Source organism: Neolamprologus brichardi, chromosome 1 (genome assembly GCF_056152115.1).
Source record: "Neolamprologus brichardi isolate AB-2024 chromosome 1, ASM5615211v1, whole genome shotgun sequence".
Classification (NCBI taxonomy): Eukaryota; Metazoa; Chordata; class Actinopteri; order Cichliformes; family Cichlidae; genus Neolamprologus; species Neolamprologus brichardi.
The window spans coordinates 24,031,594-24,048,374 of NC_142104.1; the positions used below are offsets into that span (position 1 = coordinate 24,031,594).

At 40.1% G+C, this 16,781-nt stretch overlaps 1 protein-coding gene across 2 annotated transcripts in view; it reads left to right on the forward strand.

The window, feature by feature from the left end:
• Positions 1 to 16,182, forward strand: part of rasa3 (RAS p21 protein activator 3) — a 39,678-nt gene extending 23,496 nt beyond the window's left edge. Inside the window, exons 6-25 of one of the 2 annotated variants that reach the window (XM_035905339.2) lie at positions 3,235 to 3,315; positions 3,441 to 3,513; positions 5,100 to 5,173; positions 5,261 to 5,365; positions 5,489 to 5,645; positions 5,749 to 5,897; positions 5,977 to 6,091; positions 6,191 to 6,265; positions 6,342 to 6,465; positions 6,820 to 6,926; positions 7,473 to 7,550; positions 7,687 to 7,764; positions 8,035 to 8,108; positions 8,844 to 8,903; positions 11,525 to 11,631; positions 12,298 to 12,380; positions 12,507 to 12,715; positions 12,806 to 12,909; positions 13,003 to 13,186; positions 13,319 to 16,182. In XM_035905339.2, coding sequence (XP_035761232.1) covers positions 3,235 to 3,315; positions 3,441 to 3,513; positions 5,100 to 5,173; positions 5,261 to 5,365; positions 5,489 to 5,645; positions 5,749 to 5,897; positions 5,977 to 6,091; positions 6,191 to 6,265; positions 6,342 to 6,465; positions 6,820 to 6,926; positions 7,473 to 7,550; positions 7,687 to 7,764; positions 8,035 to 8,108; positions 8,844 to 8,903; positions 11,525 to 11,631; positions 12,298 to 12,380; positions 12,507 to 12,715; positions 12,806 to 12,909; positions 13,003 to 13,186; positions 13,319 to 13,394 — 2,113 coding nt within the window. In that variant the 3' untranslated portion in view covers positions 13,395 to 16,182. The remainder of the gene's footprint in view (positions 1 to 3,234; positions 3,316 to 3,440; positions 3,514 to 5,099; positions 5,174 to 5,260; positions 5,366 to 5,488; positions 5,646 to 5,748; positions 5,898 to 5,976; positions 6,092 to 6,190; positions 6,266 to 6,341; positions 6,466 to 6,819; positions 6,927 to 7,472; positions 7,551 to 7,686; positions 7,765 to 8,034; positions 8,109 to 8,843; positions 8,904 to 11,524; positions 11,632 to 12,297; positions 12,381 to 12,506; positions 12,716 to 12,805; positions 12,910 to 13,002; positions 13,187 to 13,318) is intronic. The other variant, XM_006780341.3, reaches the window with a different exon arrangement.
• Positions 16,183 to 16,781: the final 599 nt, after the last annotated feature.

The window sequence follows — 16,781 nt, forward strand, 5'->3', positions numbered from 1 at the left end:
ATTTTTAAAAAGACACGTTTTCAGGTAATAAAACATATCTATGATCCTTCACGCCTTCAGTCTAAAGGTGCAAATATGAATTAAAATTTGCCTTCACAAATTGTTCCAACTTTAGCGTACTGCTTATGTCTCTAGCTAGTCTCTAGTCGATCTTGACTGCTGTATTCAAGATGGCGGGGCAACATAGCGACTTCCTCAAACTGGTGCCCTTCTCCTAGGTAACTTAAGTTTATGAGTCTGTTTGAACATGTAATTACACACTAATAAATATATAGTTATAAGTGCAGTGTTCTTCTTTTCTATTAAATATACTAAAAAAAAGACTGGGTGCACCTTTAAGATCTATTACGTGTTCACACTCACAAAAACAGAGCTATCCCCGTGTTGCAGATTTTGCACATTCCTCTTCCTTGCCTCAATCTGACCTCTCAGTAATATCTACATGTAGTGCTACATGTAGCCTCGAGCCTTTAGGGATCAGTAGCGTTTTGTAGTGCTCGCTTGTTTCTAATTTCCATCCTCAGTATTTTTTTTTCCCATTTCTCTTTCTCTTTTCTCTCAGCTTGCAACCGCAAATATCACTGACTCAGAGTCCCCTGAGGCAGTGTATCAGAGTTCATGCAGGCTCCTTGTGGGCCCTGTTTGGAAACAGACAGGTAAACAAAATGCTGAGAAAACTGATGACTCAAGACACTGACAGGCAGATTGGAGCTGGTCGTGTAAAACCATGGAGAACATCAGGAGATAACAAGTGCCTTATAACGTCCCTGCTCTCATATATCGCAGTGGTGTAGCCATCAGAGACACTGACTCATAATCACATCCACTCTATTTGTCTGGGCTGTGATGTAATTAGTTTCTCTTTTATTTGAGTGATATTGTTTTTGACAGGAAGCATGGGTGCAGCGGTGAAGCACATTAACCTAATATGAGTAATGTGGACTAAAACAACCAAAAAAAAGTCTGGATCTCCACCGCTGTCTGGCATGCCAGAGCTCACAGCAGTGATGAGGTAGCGTGGGGCCAGGATTGTAGGCCAAACAGGGGTTATATAAACAAGCTTACTGGCCAGGAAGTGCTCTGGCATTAGTGATGCTTAACCCAGCCCACTTCTTATTCCTTATTAGGGGACCTGCGTGTGCACGCACATGTGTGTGCATACATGTGTGTCTGTTCAATTGCGGGCAGCGCTTCTGTGATTTGCCGTGTGGTTCATCATGTGTTGTGACTAGTGGTGCATCACAGGTGGTGACACACAGGAAGTGATTCGTCCCGCTGGGTGTCCTGTTTGGGTGCTAATCTCCTTACAGCATGATGTCATGGGGTAGGAGGACAGCGGTGACACGTAGACATAGATAGATTACAGTGAATCACCCTGAAACATCATTTTACCGCTTCGTCCTGACCTTTTTTTCAGTGTACTCAGCCAGCGTTCGGTTAGTTTTTAATTCTTAGTGCTTTAAAAGGGAACTTTTTAAACAGCTTGCTTTTTGTAGCACATAAACTGTCTACGTCACACAAATAAGATGAAAAATATACTAACATTATACCATAGGGGAGAAATTAGAATATGCAAGATGTCAATAACTTAATAAAATGTGGCGATCATAGATTTTTATACTATAAAGTGTAAACAATCTATATATTATCTACTTTAAAATGCAGTGTGTTTATTTATAATGAAAGAGGTGAAATAAATGTCACATTTTTTAGAAAAATCACAATTCTTGGGTGTCACTTATGGACCAAAAGCCTTCCTGTGTTTAGTTTTCTCCCTTAAACTAAATCTTTGTCTTTTTTTCTAAAGATACAGTTTTGATGGTTTTAACGTGATCTTATTTTCCTGTAACTTCTCACAAGTGACGCTTGAGTCGTGACTGTAGTTGCTGAATGGCGCTGGATTTAAAACTGGCACAGGCACTTGACAAACAGCTCAGAGGGAATTACTTTCTTACATCTTTTTTTTTCATGTGTTTCTCAGCACAGCCCGGTGGGGGATTTGTCCCAGAATGCCTCGATGGTCACTGTGTGCCAGCTGCTGGCATTCAAACTATTTTTCTAAATGAAACGTTCACACAGAATGATGGCAATGATTCGAATTAAAAAAAAAGAATAGTTTTATTCATGTATTGGTTTTGTATTATTTTAAGATGTTGAGGGATTTTTTTTCAACTTGGTAAAGCCACACATTCTTGACAGGTGGACCTGAAGTCGCCACTTTGCGCTGGTGCAGACCAAGCTAAGAGCAAAACAAGTCTACAGGGAACGTGTATGCCGAGAAAACTCTTGTTTCAAATGACATCACCAGCCCAAGATGTCAGCACCCATTTCTGAGATGTGTTGGCCTCTCTTTTTCTTTGCACAATGACAGGAAGTGGTGACACATTGTCTGTTGTTAAATAGTCCGTGGGTAAAGCTGAATGGACATTTTCTCCAGGAAAGGCACAGGAGTGATTTAAAGACATTAATCATGGGTTAAACTGTATTTAGCCTGACCAGCAGGAAAAACATCCTTAAATTCTCACAAAGGCTTCAGATGTCACCAATTATCTCAAAAAGTATATGCAGGTGTATTCAGGTAAATTTCTTTAATGTCTTCAAACTAGAAAAAAATTGATTCTTAAATGAATTTTGAGTTGTATTGAGTCTTTTTTTGTTTACCTCCACAGAAACTTGCATATGTGGTCGGATGCTATGTGCACAATAGCAATTGTTTCTGTGTGTCGATAATAGCTTCTTTTTTGTTCTTATCCTATAGGCGGGTTGACTAGAGGTCTGAAGCTCTTACTGGCTGTGCAGGGCTGTGAGATTGGGTGTCAGCTCTCAGTGATCTTGACAGTACTCATGACCCTATTACGAGTAATATCATTAACTGATTATGTAAAGTGTAATGGGGCTTTAAGAGTCCTCCGGGAGTATATTCAGACGGTTTTGTTTTACCATTGGTATTTGGCGATCTCTTCATCCTTCACCTTTTTTTTTCTTTTTCTGCTATTTTTAAATGAAGGAAACAGTTGAGCCAACTCCTCTTTTATTAAGGATTGGAGATTAGAACACCTGAACTTAAAATAATTAGTATATTGTAAAGAACATCTGGGTTTTTACAGCTGTTATTGTGACACAACTTGTAGGACTATGATGTGTAATAGTTGGAAGAACAACATATTAATGTCTTTCAGTTCTGTGTGTGTGTGTGTGCTCGTTCGCTGATGTTCACTTCGTCTGTTTCTGCAGAGTACTGGAGTGCCAAGGTCTTCCGATTGTCAACGGCCAATGTGACCCCTACGCTGCCGTGTCCTTGCTAGGTCCTTCAAGGTGTGAGATCTTACACAATTAAGTGTGATTTTAGAAGTCAGCATGCACAACTTTATCACATGTTTAGCTTTGAATATACATGGACGTGGATGATTTATCTCCATCTGCTTTTCTTTACCGCTCAGGTCAGAAGCCAAGAAGACTAAGGTGAAGAGAAAAACCAACAATCCACAGTTTGAGGAGGTTTTCTATTTTGAGGTAGTGTCTCAAGAAATGAAAAAATATATATATTAACAATACAAATAAGTGTAATTGTCAATATTCCAGTTTCATGTCAAATGTGGCCTGATTCACAGTCCCAGTTCCTCTGAAAGGCCATTGACCTTATTATTCTCTTGATTACACTTGAACGAGGTTATTGATGAGTTAAACTGTTGTGTTTTACTTGGGGAGGGGTTATCCCCAAATTACTGATAAACTATTCGTGAACAGCACCTCATTTTTGTATCAAGTTAGAGGTTTTCATGGCTAGTGAGTTTAGGATGCAAAAACCTCGAACCTCATATGTTCCTCCCACTGAATGGGCAGTGGTATTTGCACAGGCTTCACATACATTAAACACGAGCTGAATGATTGATTTTTAGAATCTAAGATAGTAAATTGTGGTCTGTATGAAGAGCATAACTACGTAGAGCCCTCATAGCTATTGACTCCAAGGCTTTGGGGCAGTGTGGCAATGCCAGGTGTTTGCTATCTGTTTTTGACATAATATCCTGTTAGCTCACTCGGGCATGTTTGCTGGAACTTTAGGAGCAGATTTGCTTCCAAAGTGGGCTTTCAGGCAGCGAGGCATTAAAAAGACAGGAACTGAGGGGAGGCATAAGATAAATAATTGGAGAAATAAAGAAGACATTGTAACTTTTACAAAAACAAGCGTGGCTAATAAACAAATGCTAACAAGCTAATGTATAATTAGTATCAACAAGCTACAGTCATGTGAAACAGAAAGTTTTCACGGGATTTCGTGCACTCCTGTGAAAGACTAAGTACAACCTTACTTCTCGGTCAGTATCATCAAGGTGCCGTTAATTAAATCCACTCAATTAACTGATCATCAGCAAGTGTGATCACCTCTTTAAAAGCAGAAGTTTTAGCTGTTTGCCTTTCTGGAAAATCTATGTTTGCACAATTCCACGATCTTTATAAGAGTGGATGTCCCAGCAAATTCACCCCAAGGTCAGAGCGTTGCAATGATCCAAGAGGAAAAAAGCTTTTTTAGAGAGAAAAAAACATGGCAGCACAGCTTAGCAACGTTACATGTGAACAAACTAGAAAAATGTTCTTTGGAAAAACAACACTCTCTTTGCATGAGCTTATATGTAAAGATATTTTTCATACACCCCCTATCACACTGGCCCCGTTAACCCTCGCTCACTCTGACATTTTTGTGTTTGCTCCTCCTTCTCGCTGAGGAACTTACTCTGCCGGGGCCTCCTCGTTGCAGCACCAGCAGACAGCAGGACAAGACTGTGATTGATTCAGACAAACCAAACAATCTGGCCCATTGATTTCTAGCCGACAAGAACGTCCTATTTATTCCTAACCACCACATGAACACAACTGTGCATTGCCTGTCATGCTTTCAGCTGGCAGCACCTCCCCCCTCACTCTAACATAGCCCATCCATCATATTTCTGTCATGTGATCAGATTTTTTTCAAAATGTCTTTTCTTACTGCCCCAAACCAGCGTGAGTGAGATCCTCTTTTACACCCAAAATGATTTAAGATCTTTTTTTTTTTTTTAAATAGGATGTAAACAAATTGAAACTTTCTCCATTTCTAGGTGACGCGGCCGTTGAGCTACACAAAGCGGCAGTTTGACGTTGAAGAGGAGGATGTTGACAAACTGGCGCTGAGGTGAGTCAGTTTGCTGTCTTATCTGTGCCGGGATCAGCGCTGAACTTGGCGTGGCGTCAAGCCTCTTGTGGTGCTCTTTGTGTTCAGGGTGGACCTGTGGAACGCCAGCAATCTGAAGTTTGGGGATGAGTTTCTGGGAGGTGTGCGTGTGCCCCTGCGGGTCCTGGGTCAGGCCGGAGTACACGACGCATGGTGAGAAAAAAACAGGGCACATATTCCACCCAGTCCTCGCTTTAGGATTGCATGTTACAACTGTCCGTTTTTAATCCAGTCTAGTTTTAAAGATGTTATAAAACGACACTTTTTCCTGTGCAGGTACTTTCTGCAGCCCAGGGAGAACGGGGGGAAGTCTGTGAAGGTTGATGATCTCGGCTCTCTGCGTCTGAACATCGTTTACACCGAGGACCATGTCTTCCCCTCCGAACACTACACTCCGCTCAGAGATCTGCTGCTGCACTCTGCTAATGTCGAGGTGTGTGCACCTGCACCTGCTCTGCTAACCCCTCCCCCCCACTCAAGTGCTGTTACTCGTGCCGCTAACCGCCGTTTCTCAACCCCCCCTCCTCTGTGTCCAGCCCGTCTCAGCGTCCACAGCTCATACTCTCGGGGAGGTGTGTCGAGAGAAGCAAGAAGCCGCCATCCCTCTCGTGCGTCTCTTTCTTCATTACGGCAAAATAGTGCCTTTCATCAGCGCCATTGCTCATGCTGAAATTAACCGCACACAGTGAGTGACTCATTACAACTTTTAGACCGGTATTTGTTTGTTTTCACTCCAAATTCTCACTTTTTTGTTGTTTTCGCAGGGATCCAAACACCATTTTCAGGGGAAACTCGCTGACTTCTAAGTGCATCGATGAGACCATGAAGCTGGCAGGAATGCACTATCTCCAAGTGACGCTCAAGCCAATTATAGATGAGGTGTGACACTTTGATGTCAACACGTTTTTCATTTCCCCGAGTTACGTTTGAAAAATCTCTCATGAAATAATAATCGCACGCTTTTCTAACTCACCGCAGATCTGCACTGAACACAAGCCCTGTGAAATCGACCCCGTCAAGCTCAAAGAGTCAGAAAACCTGGAGACGAACAGGGTAAGAAGGAGAAACCAAAGAAGTCTGTTAGTTTGTGCCGGTGCGTGTTTTCTGACTCTTGCCCTTCACACCTCAGGAAAACCTTCGTCACTATGTAGACCGCATCTTCAACGTTATCACAACCTCTGGTGTTCGCTGTCCCACCGTCATGTGTGATATCTTCTTCTCTCTGCGAGAGTCTGCTGCCACTCGTTTCCAAGGTAACCTGGAGCATGAATGGCTTAGTGGGGGATGAAAAAAGCTGCTAATATGAAACAGGAAATAAAGGATGGTAAAGGATGTGCAAGATGTCCAAGGACACAGAAAGGCTTTTTATGCTCTGCTAAACACTTAAACCTCCTTTACAACCCTTAAGGTCATCTGTAACACATTATGAACTGTGTCTCTTATACTGTGCTGCCTCCTGTTGGCCATTACATGGCACGGCATTCATTCAGAACAAAGAAGCTTTTACATGTTTTCTTTGTGTGGATAACCTGTATCAGTCCTGTTTTTGTGAAGTTGTGGACTTTTGGAACAGGTCTAATCAAAACTTTCTGTTTTCTTCTCTCTAGTTGACCAAGACGTCCGATACACAGCAGTGAGCAGTTTCATTTTCCTGCGTTTTTTCGCTCCAGCCATCCTATCTCCAAACCTGTTCCATTTACGACCGCACCATCCGGTGAGTTTGATGGTTGACCCTTTAACACCTAGTGCAGGGGTGTCAAAAATAAGGCCTGGGGGCCAGAATCGGTCCAGCAAAGACCCCAGTCTGACCCACTGGACGGCTTTGGAAAATGTGAAGGAAGGCATGGATTTGGACCTTTAACTGTGTTTTTTTTTTATAGTTTTTTACAGCCTTTCCTACTGATAAAGACCTCCACCACTGCCTTTATAGTACACAAAAATAACTAAGTTGTAGATAAACAATAACAATTAAAACACAGAAAAGTTTGCAGTGAGATACCAGAACTTTTTCTGGAGCTTTACACTTTTATTTGTGCTGACAGATTTATTATTTGCCATATTTATTTATATTTATAAGCCAGATTTAGCAATTATTATTCAATTTTTTTTATGTAATAAAAGTATAATAATCAACAAAATACATTTTTTTGGCAATTATTTCATGATTCAGAGCTAACCAAGTTTAAACATTCCTGCTTTACTTTTTTGTGCTCTGGTCCGGCTTGAGAATTTAATTTTATTCGTCCTTTCCTGCCCTCAGGACCCTGCCACTTCAAGAACCCTCACCCTCATATCTAAGACGATCCAGACCCTGGGGAGTCTTGCCAAGTCAAAATCTGTGAGTTTCTCAGCTCAGCGTGCAGTTTTTCTGTTTTCGTTCCTGTCTCTGAGCTGGACTTCCTTTGTATTTCAGTCTAAGCATTCAAAAATGCTGACCTCTTGTCTCTTTACATACTTTTTTTGTGTCCTTCAAGGCCAATTTCAAAGAGTCTTACATGGCTGCTTTTTACGACTACTTCAACGAGCAGAAATATGCAGACGCTGTGAAGAATGTGAGTGTTTGATCTTTGATTTTCTTTCACTTTCTTGCATTCAGTGAATTTCTGCCCGTCAGCACACACACGATCAAATAGTATTTTAGTCTTGCGTGTCACAAGTAGAATAAACACAGATGAACAGATAATAAATGAGTGAATAAAAGGATGTGAAAGCATTCATTTTACAGATATAAAAAAACTGAGATGGCACATGAGCCCGACCCAGACTTTTACCACAGCAATAAACGTTTTGATTGATGGCCTTCTTACGCTTAACCTCCACAGTTCTTGGATCTGATCTCCACGTCTGGAAAATGGGATCAAAAGAGCATTGAGACGCCAATCATGCTCAAAGAGGGGTAAGGAGCCTGCTTTCTTAAACTTTTTATGGTGCAGACTATAAACAGCTCCAATACTTCTCCTCCGAGCTTCTTCTTCATTAGATAGGTAGTCATATCCACAGTGGCCACTTTATTAGGTATACCAGTTTAACTGTCCATTAAAGCAAATATCTAATCAAGAGCTAATTTGAGCCAATAGAACGGCAATATCAAGGCATGCAGAAGAGCGTCTCTAAACACACAATACATCAAACATTGATCTGACCATCTTCTGATGACTGCTGGAGGCTGCTGCCTATATTTGACCATGTAATGAAGCTCAAATCATGATTAGTTTCTTGAACATGACAATGGGTTCACTGTATTAAACTATATTAAAATGCCCTCCACCCTCCCTGGATCTCAATCCATCTTTGGGGTGTGGTGGAACGTGAGATCACATCATGGATGTGCAGCCAATAAGTCTGATCCCCCATTTCCCGTCTTTATGCAAAACTAACCTAATCTGACTGTCAGACTAGACCTTTGCGTTACAGTGAAGCAGATTCAGCCTTTACTTTACTCCTTAAAGTAAACATTTCCAGAAAAGCTCCATCTGACGTAGTAAACAGATTCTTTTGTACTGACACGTTGGCTGTTCTGATGTTTCTAATGAGGCATTAAAGAGGAGGAGAGTTTCCATTTGACTTTAGTTGTGCCAGCAATTCACTCACCAGCATCCCCACCCTCTTTTGTTTCTGCAACTGTGCGTAGGAGTGTAAAACTCACTATAAAGAGGGTTGATGGGAAGGGGTCAAAAGGCACGAAGGGCAGGTAAGAGATTCTCTATATAAAGGCTTTGCCCCTTGAGACCCCCCTACTGTTTGTGCACTGTGTCCCCACCTAAATCAAGCCGGGTATTTTTTTTTTCTCCCACCAACATCATGCGCTGTGGTAGATGCTACTGCACTTTACTTTATATCTGACCTGTATACAAGTGGTCTGTCATGTTGTACTATCTGAAACTCTTATTATCTGCTCTGGATTTTAATCTTTCTGCATTTACATGGCAGTAGACCGACGAATACACTGGCTGTAATGGTATAAAGTAAAGTGTACACCTTTAAGCCTGCTTACTTATGAAGTGTAACCAGTGTTGATGGCCTTAATTTGTTGTTCCTCCAAATGCCAGACATGCTTAGTGTGACCGCAGGGGTGGGTTACTGCAGTGATTGTTAACCAAGGGTAGAGTATGTCACGAGAGGGTATATTTTATTAAAGTTAAAACACAAACAAAACAAAAATTACATTTTATGTTTCATTTAGTTAAAAGTTTATAGTAAAATAGTAAAAGTAATTCAAAGTAATTGTCAAAAGTGGAAATAGCTAGCTAAAATAATTGCAAAAAGTATAAATTGGCAAATGCTATACTGCTATAAAATGATGAAACTTTGGATATGACGAAATTAAGATTAAGCAATTTTAATTATTAGCTTTACATATGCATTTACAGTTAAAATAGCGAGCTACAACTGAGTAAGACTCTGACTTAACATTACAGATAAAAAGGCAAAGTTTCAAAAAATTGGTCACTAAATATAATCAATAGCTGTTGAATGGAGGGATAGCTAAAATATGACTAAAAAGGTAGTCAAGTCAGTTGTTAAAAATGTGGTTAGCAATTTAAATTGTTAGCTAAAAATTTGATTTATAGTTAAGTTAGCTCATCAAAAGTTAGTTGTCAGCTAATGTTAATAAGCTAATATGTAAGCTAATGTTGTCAGCTAATTGTTAGCTAATGGTACAGATTAACAAGGAAAGCTTTTGGTAAACACTGGTACTAAACTAAATAGCTGTTAAATAGAGTCATGGTTAAATTTTGACTAAAATGATTCATTAAAATACTTTCTAAATGATGAAGTGTTAATTAAAATCGGATTTAAAATTACAATAACTTTATAAAATTAGCTCAATAAAAATTAATTGTTAGCTAATGGTATGGATAAACATGAAACAAAAAGATAATATTGGTCACTAAACATAATGAACAGCTATTAAATTGGGTGTTAGCTTAAATTATGACCAAATAGTTAGAAATTATTAACTAAAAATATGGTTAGTTGTTGAAATTGTTAACTAAAAGTATGAATTTACAGTCAAAATAGCTAGATGTAACTTAATTGTTTGCTAACAGTGCAAATAAGTAAACACAGTTTCTTGTTAAACACAATGAACAGCTAAAATTCATTACTAGACATAGTGACCAATAACTGGTAAATGTATTAGCTGACTAATAAATGGCAAGATGATGAATAAGATGGCAAGTAAATAGTAAAGACTGACTTAAAATGTGAGCTGTTGATGACGAAGGGGTTTTGACTCCACATGACAGACATGTCAGGTGGACTACTGTGTGAGCATTTCTTGGATCACATATCTGCCCCCATCCTGACCCTTTATGTCCTTACTCTAGACTGTGACCATATCGCTACTAAACACAACTGAGTTTCCAACACAGCTTGCAGCAGGTGTGAGACCAGCATGTTCTTCACTCTGTAGTAAAGAGTTCAAATTGTGTTGTGGGAAAGTGTTGGTGCTTTTGTATTTCACATGACCTTTGGCCCCTAAAACGCAAAAATGAAAACCTTCTGCTGTTTACAATCCTTAAAAGGAGCATACCAGTGGTTTTACATGTTTTAACAATGAATTGTGTCTTTCACAAAACATTAGAAACATTTTAATACAGTGATTTCAAGCAACAGGCAACCACTGGTTCCTTTAATTGAATGTGAGTGTCAGTTTATAGAAATCAGAATACATCCTTGAATATATCTAATCCATTATATTGGATATTTACATCATATTGATGGCATTAAGGCGCAAAAGAGAGTGACATGTAAACACGGTTTTACAAAACTTAAAAAAATACAATAACTTTTGAACAACTAAGAAATTGACTGGCTTATTCCCTAAAAAATGAGTGCTGATAATGTCATGCATCATTTTTCTAGCATTTCATCTCTAGCGTGTATATTTTCATAATGAAATGGAATAAAGAGAAATCAGTGGCTATCTGGAAGGCTGGAAATAAATCACTAGAATCCTGTTTTAGTCAGTGATTTATGCACAATTTGTTGGTACTGGGGTAAAATATGCAAAAACACTGGTACCTTTAATCTGCTGACCCATCTCATTTTTTGACTCATAGGCTCATGATCTATGAGAGCTGTACTGTACTTAAAAAAAAAAACAAAAAACATGTACAGCAGCAGTTAATTCAAATAACTGCCAGCATGTAACTGGAATGATTAATAGAGGACTGCAGCCGATCCCTTTTAAGTGAATAAAATGGCATTTACAAATAGCTTTTTGTCTTACACATTTAGGTAGCACACTCTCCGGCGTGGAGAAATAAAAATGCTCATCTCGTATTTTTCTTTCCCATTTTTGTACAGGTTCATGATAAAGAGAGCCCAGGGGAGAAATCGGTTTGGAATGAAAAACTTCAAGAAGAGATGGTTTCGTCTCACCAACCACGAATTCACCTACCACAGAACGAAAGGTGCGCTCTCGTGATCTGCTCGTGATCCCAGTAACGTTGTTTACTCACCCGATTGATTGTGTATCATCAGGAGGGTGGGGACATGGGACAGAATCTGCATACTCATCATCCAACATATGTGGAGGATATTAGGTTACTGAACACACATACATGAGCAGTTTTCAAATTCTGCTATAAGGCCATAAAAATAGAGATAGAGATTTGGAAATATAGCTTAAAATTATCTTCTGGGAGCTGCTCAAACATCATCCTACCTAATAATAATAATAATAATGGATTGCATTACAAAGAGAAGTCACAAGCTTATAATTGATGTTAAAACTGATCTCAACAATCTGCATGGGTGTAAAGTGTAACAAATTAAACATCTTAGAAATGGTAGCCAATTGTCTGTTTTAACTGTTAGATTAAAAACCTACAATACGAGTAAAACAAGTTTTTTTTTTAAAAAGTCCATATGAAAATAGTACAACTCCTTACCAGTGATACTTTCAATCACGACAATTTGCCACAAAGCAGAAAGCCTAACAAGAAAAGAAGCTGGACGGAACAGGTCAAATAAAATGTGTATTTACACCATACCACGCATCTCAATGACAGTCATAACAATCCAGTTTGTTATTACCTCAACAGTTCCATGTCTGATGTTGTTTCTGTTCCCACCAGGTGAGGGAGCTCTTTGCAGCATTCCCATAGAGAACATTCTGGCTGTAGAGCGGCTGGAGGAGGAGTCTTTCAAAATGAAAAATGTAAGGACCCCCGTGTGAGCCCTTGTGAAATACTTGAGGGTTTGAGCATTTGGGCCCAAATCTCTCCTACAAGTGTTTACTTTCTTACCTAACTTGCACTCTTTTCTTCCCACACTCCTCCTTCAGATGTTCCAGGTCATTCAGCCAGAGCGGGCGCTCTACATCCAGGCCAATAACTGCGTAGAGGCGCGCGACTGGATCGACATCCTGACCAAAGTCAGCCAGTGCAACCGCAAACGCCTGAGCACTTACCACCCTTCAGCCTACCTCAACGGCCACTGGCTGTGCTGCAAGCTCTCAGCAGACACGGCTCCCGGGTGTACGCCCTGCACCGGGTACATAAAGTTGTTAACATCTGCGCAGCTTCACATTCCTGTGCTTTGTTTCCGCTCTCTCTCATTCCATGCGCGCTTTGTTTTTTTCAGCGGCCTCCCGGCAAACATCCAGCTGGACGTAGATGGTGACAGAGAGACCGAGAGAATTTACTCTCTGTTCAGCACATACATGACCAAACTGATAAAGATGCAAGGTTAGATGCCAAGCGCATGTTTTTTTTTCTTTTCAAACTTCCCACATTTGTGTTTTTTCACATTTCCGTCTCTCATTCTGTTTCCCTCTGCAGAGGCCTGCGGCAGTAAGTCGGTATATGACGGCCCCGAGCAGGAGGAGTACTCCACCTTCGTCATAGACGACCCCCAGGAGACCTACAAAACCCTGAAGCAGATCATTTCAGCCGTGCAGACGCTGGAACAGCAGCACACCAAGTACAAACGCGACAAGTTCAAGAAGACAAAGATAGGCAGCCAGTACGTGCACTGCTTGTGTTGTATTAGGAGGTTAATTTATAGATGAATGCATTTATTATATCTTTAACAAAGTGGAGGCGCTAGTTCAGAACACTGCAGTCACTTTTTTTTCCCCCTTTTCTTTGTCCTCAGGGAGCATCCGATTGGAGACAAGAGTTTCCAGTGCTACATCCGCCAGCAGTCTGAGAGCTCCACCTACTCCATCTAGCCACAGCCCTGGATCCGGTTTCTGTGATGGACAAAACCAGCATATTTTTCTCTACTGCAGAAAAATCCAACGAAACTGAGCTCTGTGTCTGGTATTGAGTTTTAAAGCATTTCTCTTGTCTAAAATAACTTCCTTAAGACGCTTGTGGAAGCAAAGCAACCTTTCACCCCGATCTGAACCTGTTTTGAGAAAATGACAACTTTACGACTTGTTGCCAAACTCCAAGAGCCGCGTATATGGACCTACCTGCAGTTTCTCAAAGTGCATCGCTCCACATTCGGACAAACAGGCCTCACTTTTAGAAGAGAGAGAGGAGAAAAAAGAGGAGCACTTGTGGAGGAAAGGAGGGATATGAGTGAAGAGGTAACCGTCTCCTTTACATGACGTGATGAGAGAACAAAGGTTTTCACTGGACAGTTCTGACAGTGACCAGCACGCACTTTAATCGCCTCCAAATCTTCGGACGAACAAGCCTCACAGCACACTTTTCAGAAAGCGACTTTTACCTCTTTGATTTGTGTGCGGTTATTTTAAATGTTGTTGAAATTGTTACCTTTCATTTGCCGTCTGACGGACGAAGCTCCAGACGAGAAGGAATGACTGCAGCTTATCCCCTCTGCGGGTGATGTTATACCTGTGTACCTTTCACTTTCAAGCTTCTCCCCCCAGCGTCTTCGGGATACAAGTTCAGGGAGAGCCACAAAAAAACAAACAAAGGGATCGTCGGGCCCATTCACAGTCCAAGCGACTTCATTTAAGCTACCGAAAATCTCTCCACACACAGTTATAGCCCACATTTTTAAACTCTTTTAAAAGAGTTTTCCACGTTTTGTTTTTAAAGCTTTGGTCTGTTTTGGTTGGTCGTCATGCTCCAGTGTAACCAGTACCCAGGTTGGCATTTCCCCCTCCCCTTGCACAGGTTATGCTGTAATCATGGGTAAATTACATTATTCAAAACCAGTTTCTTTAGATGCAGAAAATGTGCACGTGACAGAACAAGTCCTATTTCAGGTACAGCTGTACAGTGTGGTGGACTATGTTATACTGATACAAACAGAATGGGAGACAGAATATTAGAGAACGCAGAGTACAGTGTAGTCCAGTACAAAACTGGCTTTAATAACTACAGCAGAGCAGCTGTTTTGTGTCATAAGACACAATTTTCATCACTCACTGTCCATTTATGGTGGATAAATATAATTAATGTCAGAAAAGCAGCTTTAATGATGAAACGGAAAGACACTTTTCCCCGACACCCAGCGCTGGGCTAAGGCCCCACAGCTTGACACTAGAGGCCTGTTTCACTCCTGTGTAAGCAGGAAAATAAGTAAAAGCCAGTGTACCCCCTTCAGCTATCACAAATGAGATCATTAACAGGGATGTTTTATTTTCAGATACACTTCTAATTATTACACAAACTAACGTTTTAACCTGTCTTAGTTTGTAATTGTGAAATTGATAGAGTGTGACTGATTGTGTTGCCCCGCTGGTTACCTAATAATAATGTGGTTCTTTTGTTTCTGTGAGTTAGCCTCCCACTCCCTCCGTACCTTGTCGTTTGAACTCTTATTTATATGCATTCCACTGAAAAGCTACCTGCTGTGAAGCGCCTCACAATCTATTGAAGGTACAGGATTTATTGTTGCTAGCCAGCTGTGTTGTGTTGTCCCACGCTTTTGCAAAGGCGGACGCATTTTTTGTTTTTCACTCCGACAGTGCATGTGAAGTGTAGACAGCAGCCTCTGCAAGCGACTACAAACCACGACTTTTGTATTTTCCGAATCCAAGTATGTGCTTATGTAGCCTCGCGGGTGTTCGCCCCCATGGTCACAGGATCCCAAACAGTGCCAGTTATCACTTTTCTAAAGTTCCTTTTTGAAATATATATATAAATATAATAAAAAAACAACAACAACTGTACTGTTTGTAAAACAGCTGAGCAACTAATCCAATTATATGTTTTTGTTTTTTGGGTGGGTCAAATAAGGAAGGTTCTCAACAATTTGACTCTGTTTTCTATCTTGTCATATGGAAATTTTCCTGTGTATCTGAGCTGGATGAGGTGTGTGTGTGTGTCTGTTATGTGGGTGTGTGCTTGTTTTTGTTAGTGTGGACACATGTGACTGACATGATGGGTTGTGTTGCCAATTGATCAAACAGTGTTACAGGTCAGGAAAGGCAGATCACTGCCTGTAATTATACTGAAGACACTGTTACTTCACTCTTGGCCTGACGTAGCGTATCCCCTCTTTCCTCTCATATACAATCACTGTTTCTTTTCAAGAAGATTTTGCCAATCTATTCTCCCCAGATTTCTTATGAACAGTAAAAAAATATTAAGAGAGCAGCCTGGGTTTAACCTCTTTCAGGTTTTCCTCCCCCTACAGGTTACTAACTCTCCTCAGGTTTATGAAACTCATATTTATTATAACTTTCATTCAAACCTTCCCAGAATTCCCAGCAAAGTTGGTGTGGGTATGACTCCTCCAACCCCGATACCCATAAAAGGAATGAATTATGCAATAACGGTGTTTCAGCATGCAATAATATTAACAAGCCCTCGATAAGCCTGTCAAGTGATCACAAATTAACAATGCACATCTGCTGATGTTTTGCAGTCAGATGCCTCTTCAGATAAACACATATTATAAAAGGGAGAACAGTGTATTTTGTACAAATATTTTAAAAGTATTAAAATAAGCCTGTTATTTGTGTACATAAAACAATTGAATGAATGGTGAAAATGTGATGTGTTTTCCCCCGAGTAACCAAATGAAACAATTATTAATGCAAATCTGGTGTCTGTGTCATTTATTACTTATCAGTAAAGTCTACTGTACAAACTCACATTAGCAGATTTATAATGTTTTGTTAGAATTGCCCTGCCTAAGTATGCCAATCTTGTAGCATCACACTGATAAAGACGTTAATATTATCATTATTACTCAGAGCACATTACACTCCAAAAAAGGCCCACCTTAAACACGAAGTAGGAACCTTTCACACGATGCCATAACAGATCATTTAAATGTTACACATGGCATTATAAAGTGAGGTAAGTGGCAATAAAGAAATGTATGTGAAACCTAATATACAGCTTTTTTTTTTTATCTACTACATATTCTAATCTACACAAATTAAATATGACAAAAAAATAAATACATAACGAGGTTTACACGATGATGATTATTATTACTATTATAACTGCTGCTATACTATATAGTGAAATAATATAACAATAAGTAAAAAACATTGAAAGTACTTTGGCAGTGCCATCTTTGCTTGGATGCTTAGCAACGGCCAGACATTTGCGCCAATTTTTTCTGGTCTTTTTTCGGTATTGACGTGTGTGTGCGCACGGGGGGGGGGGGGTAATAATAATGATAA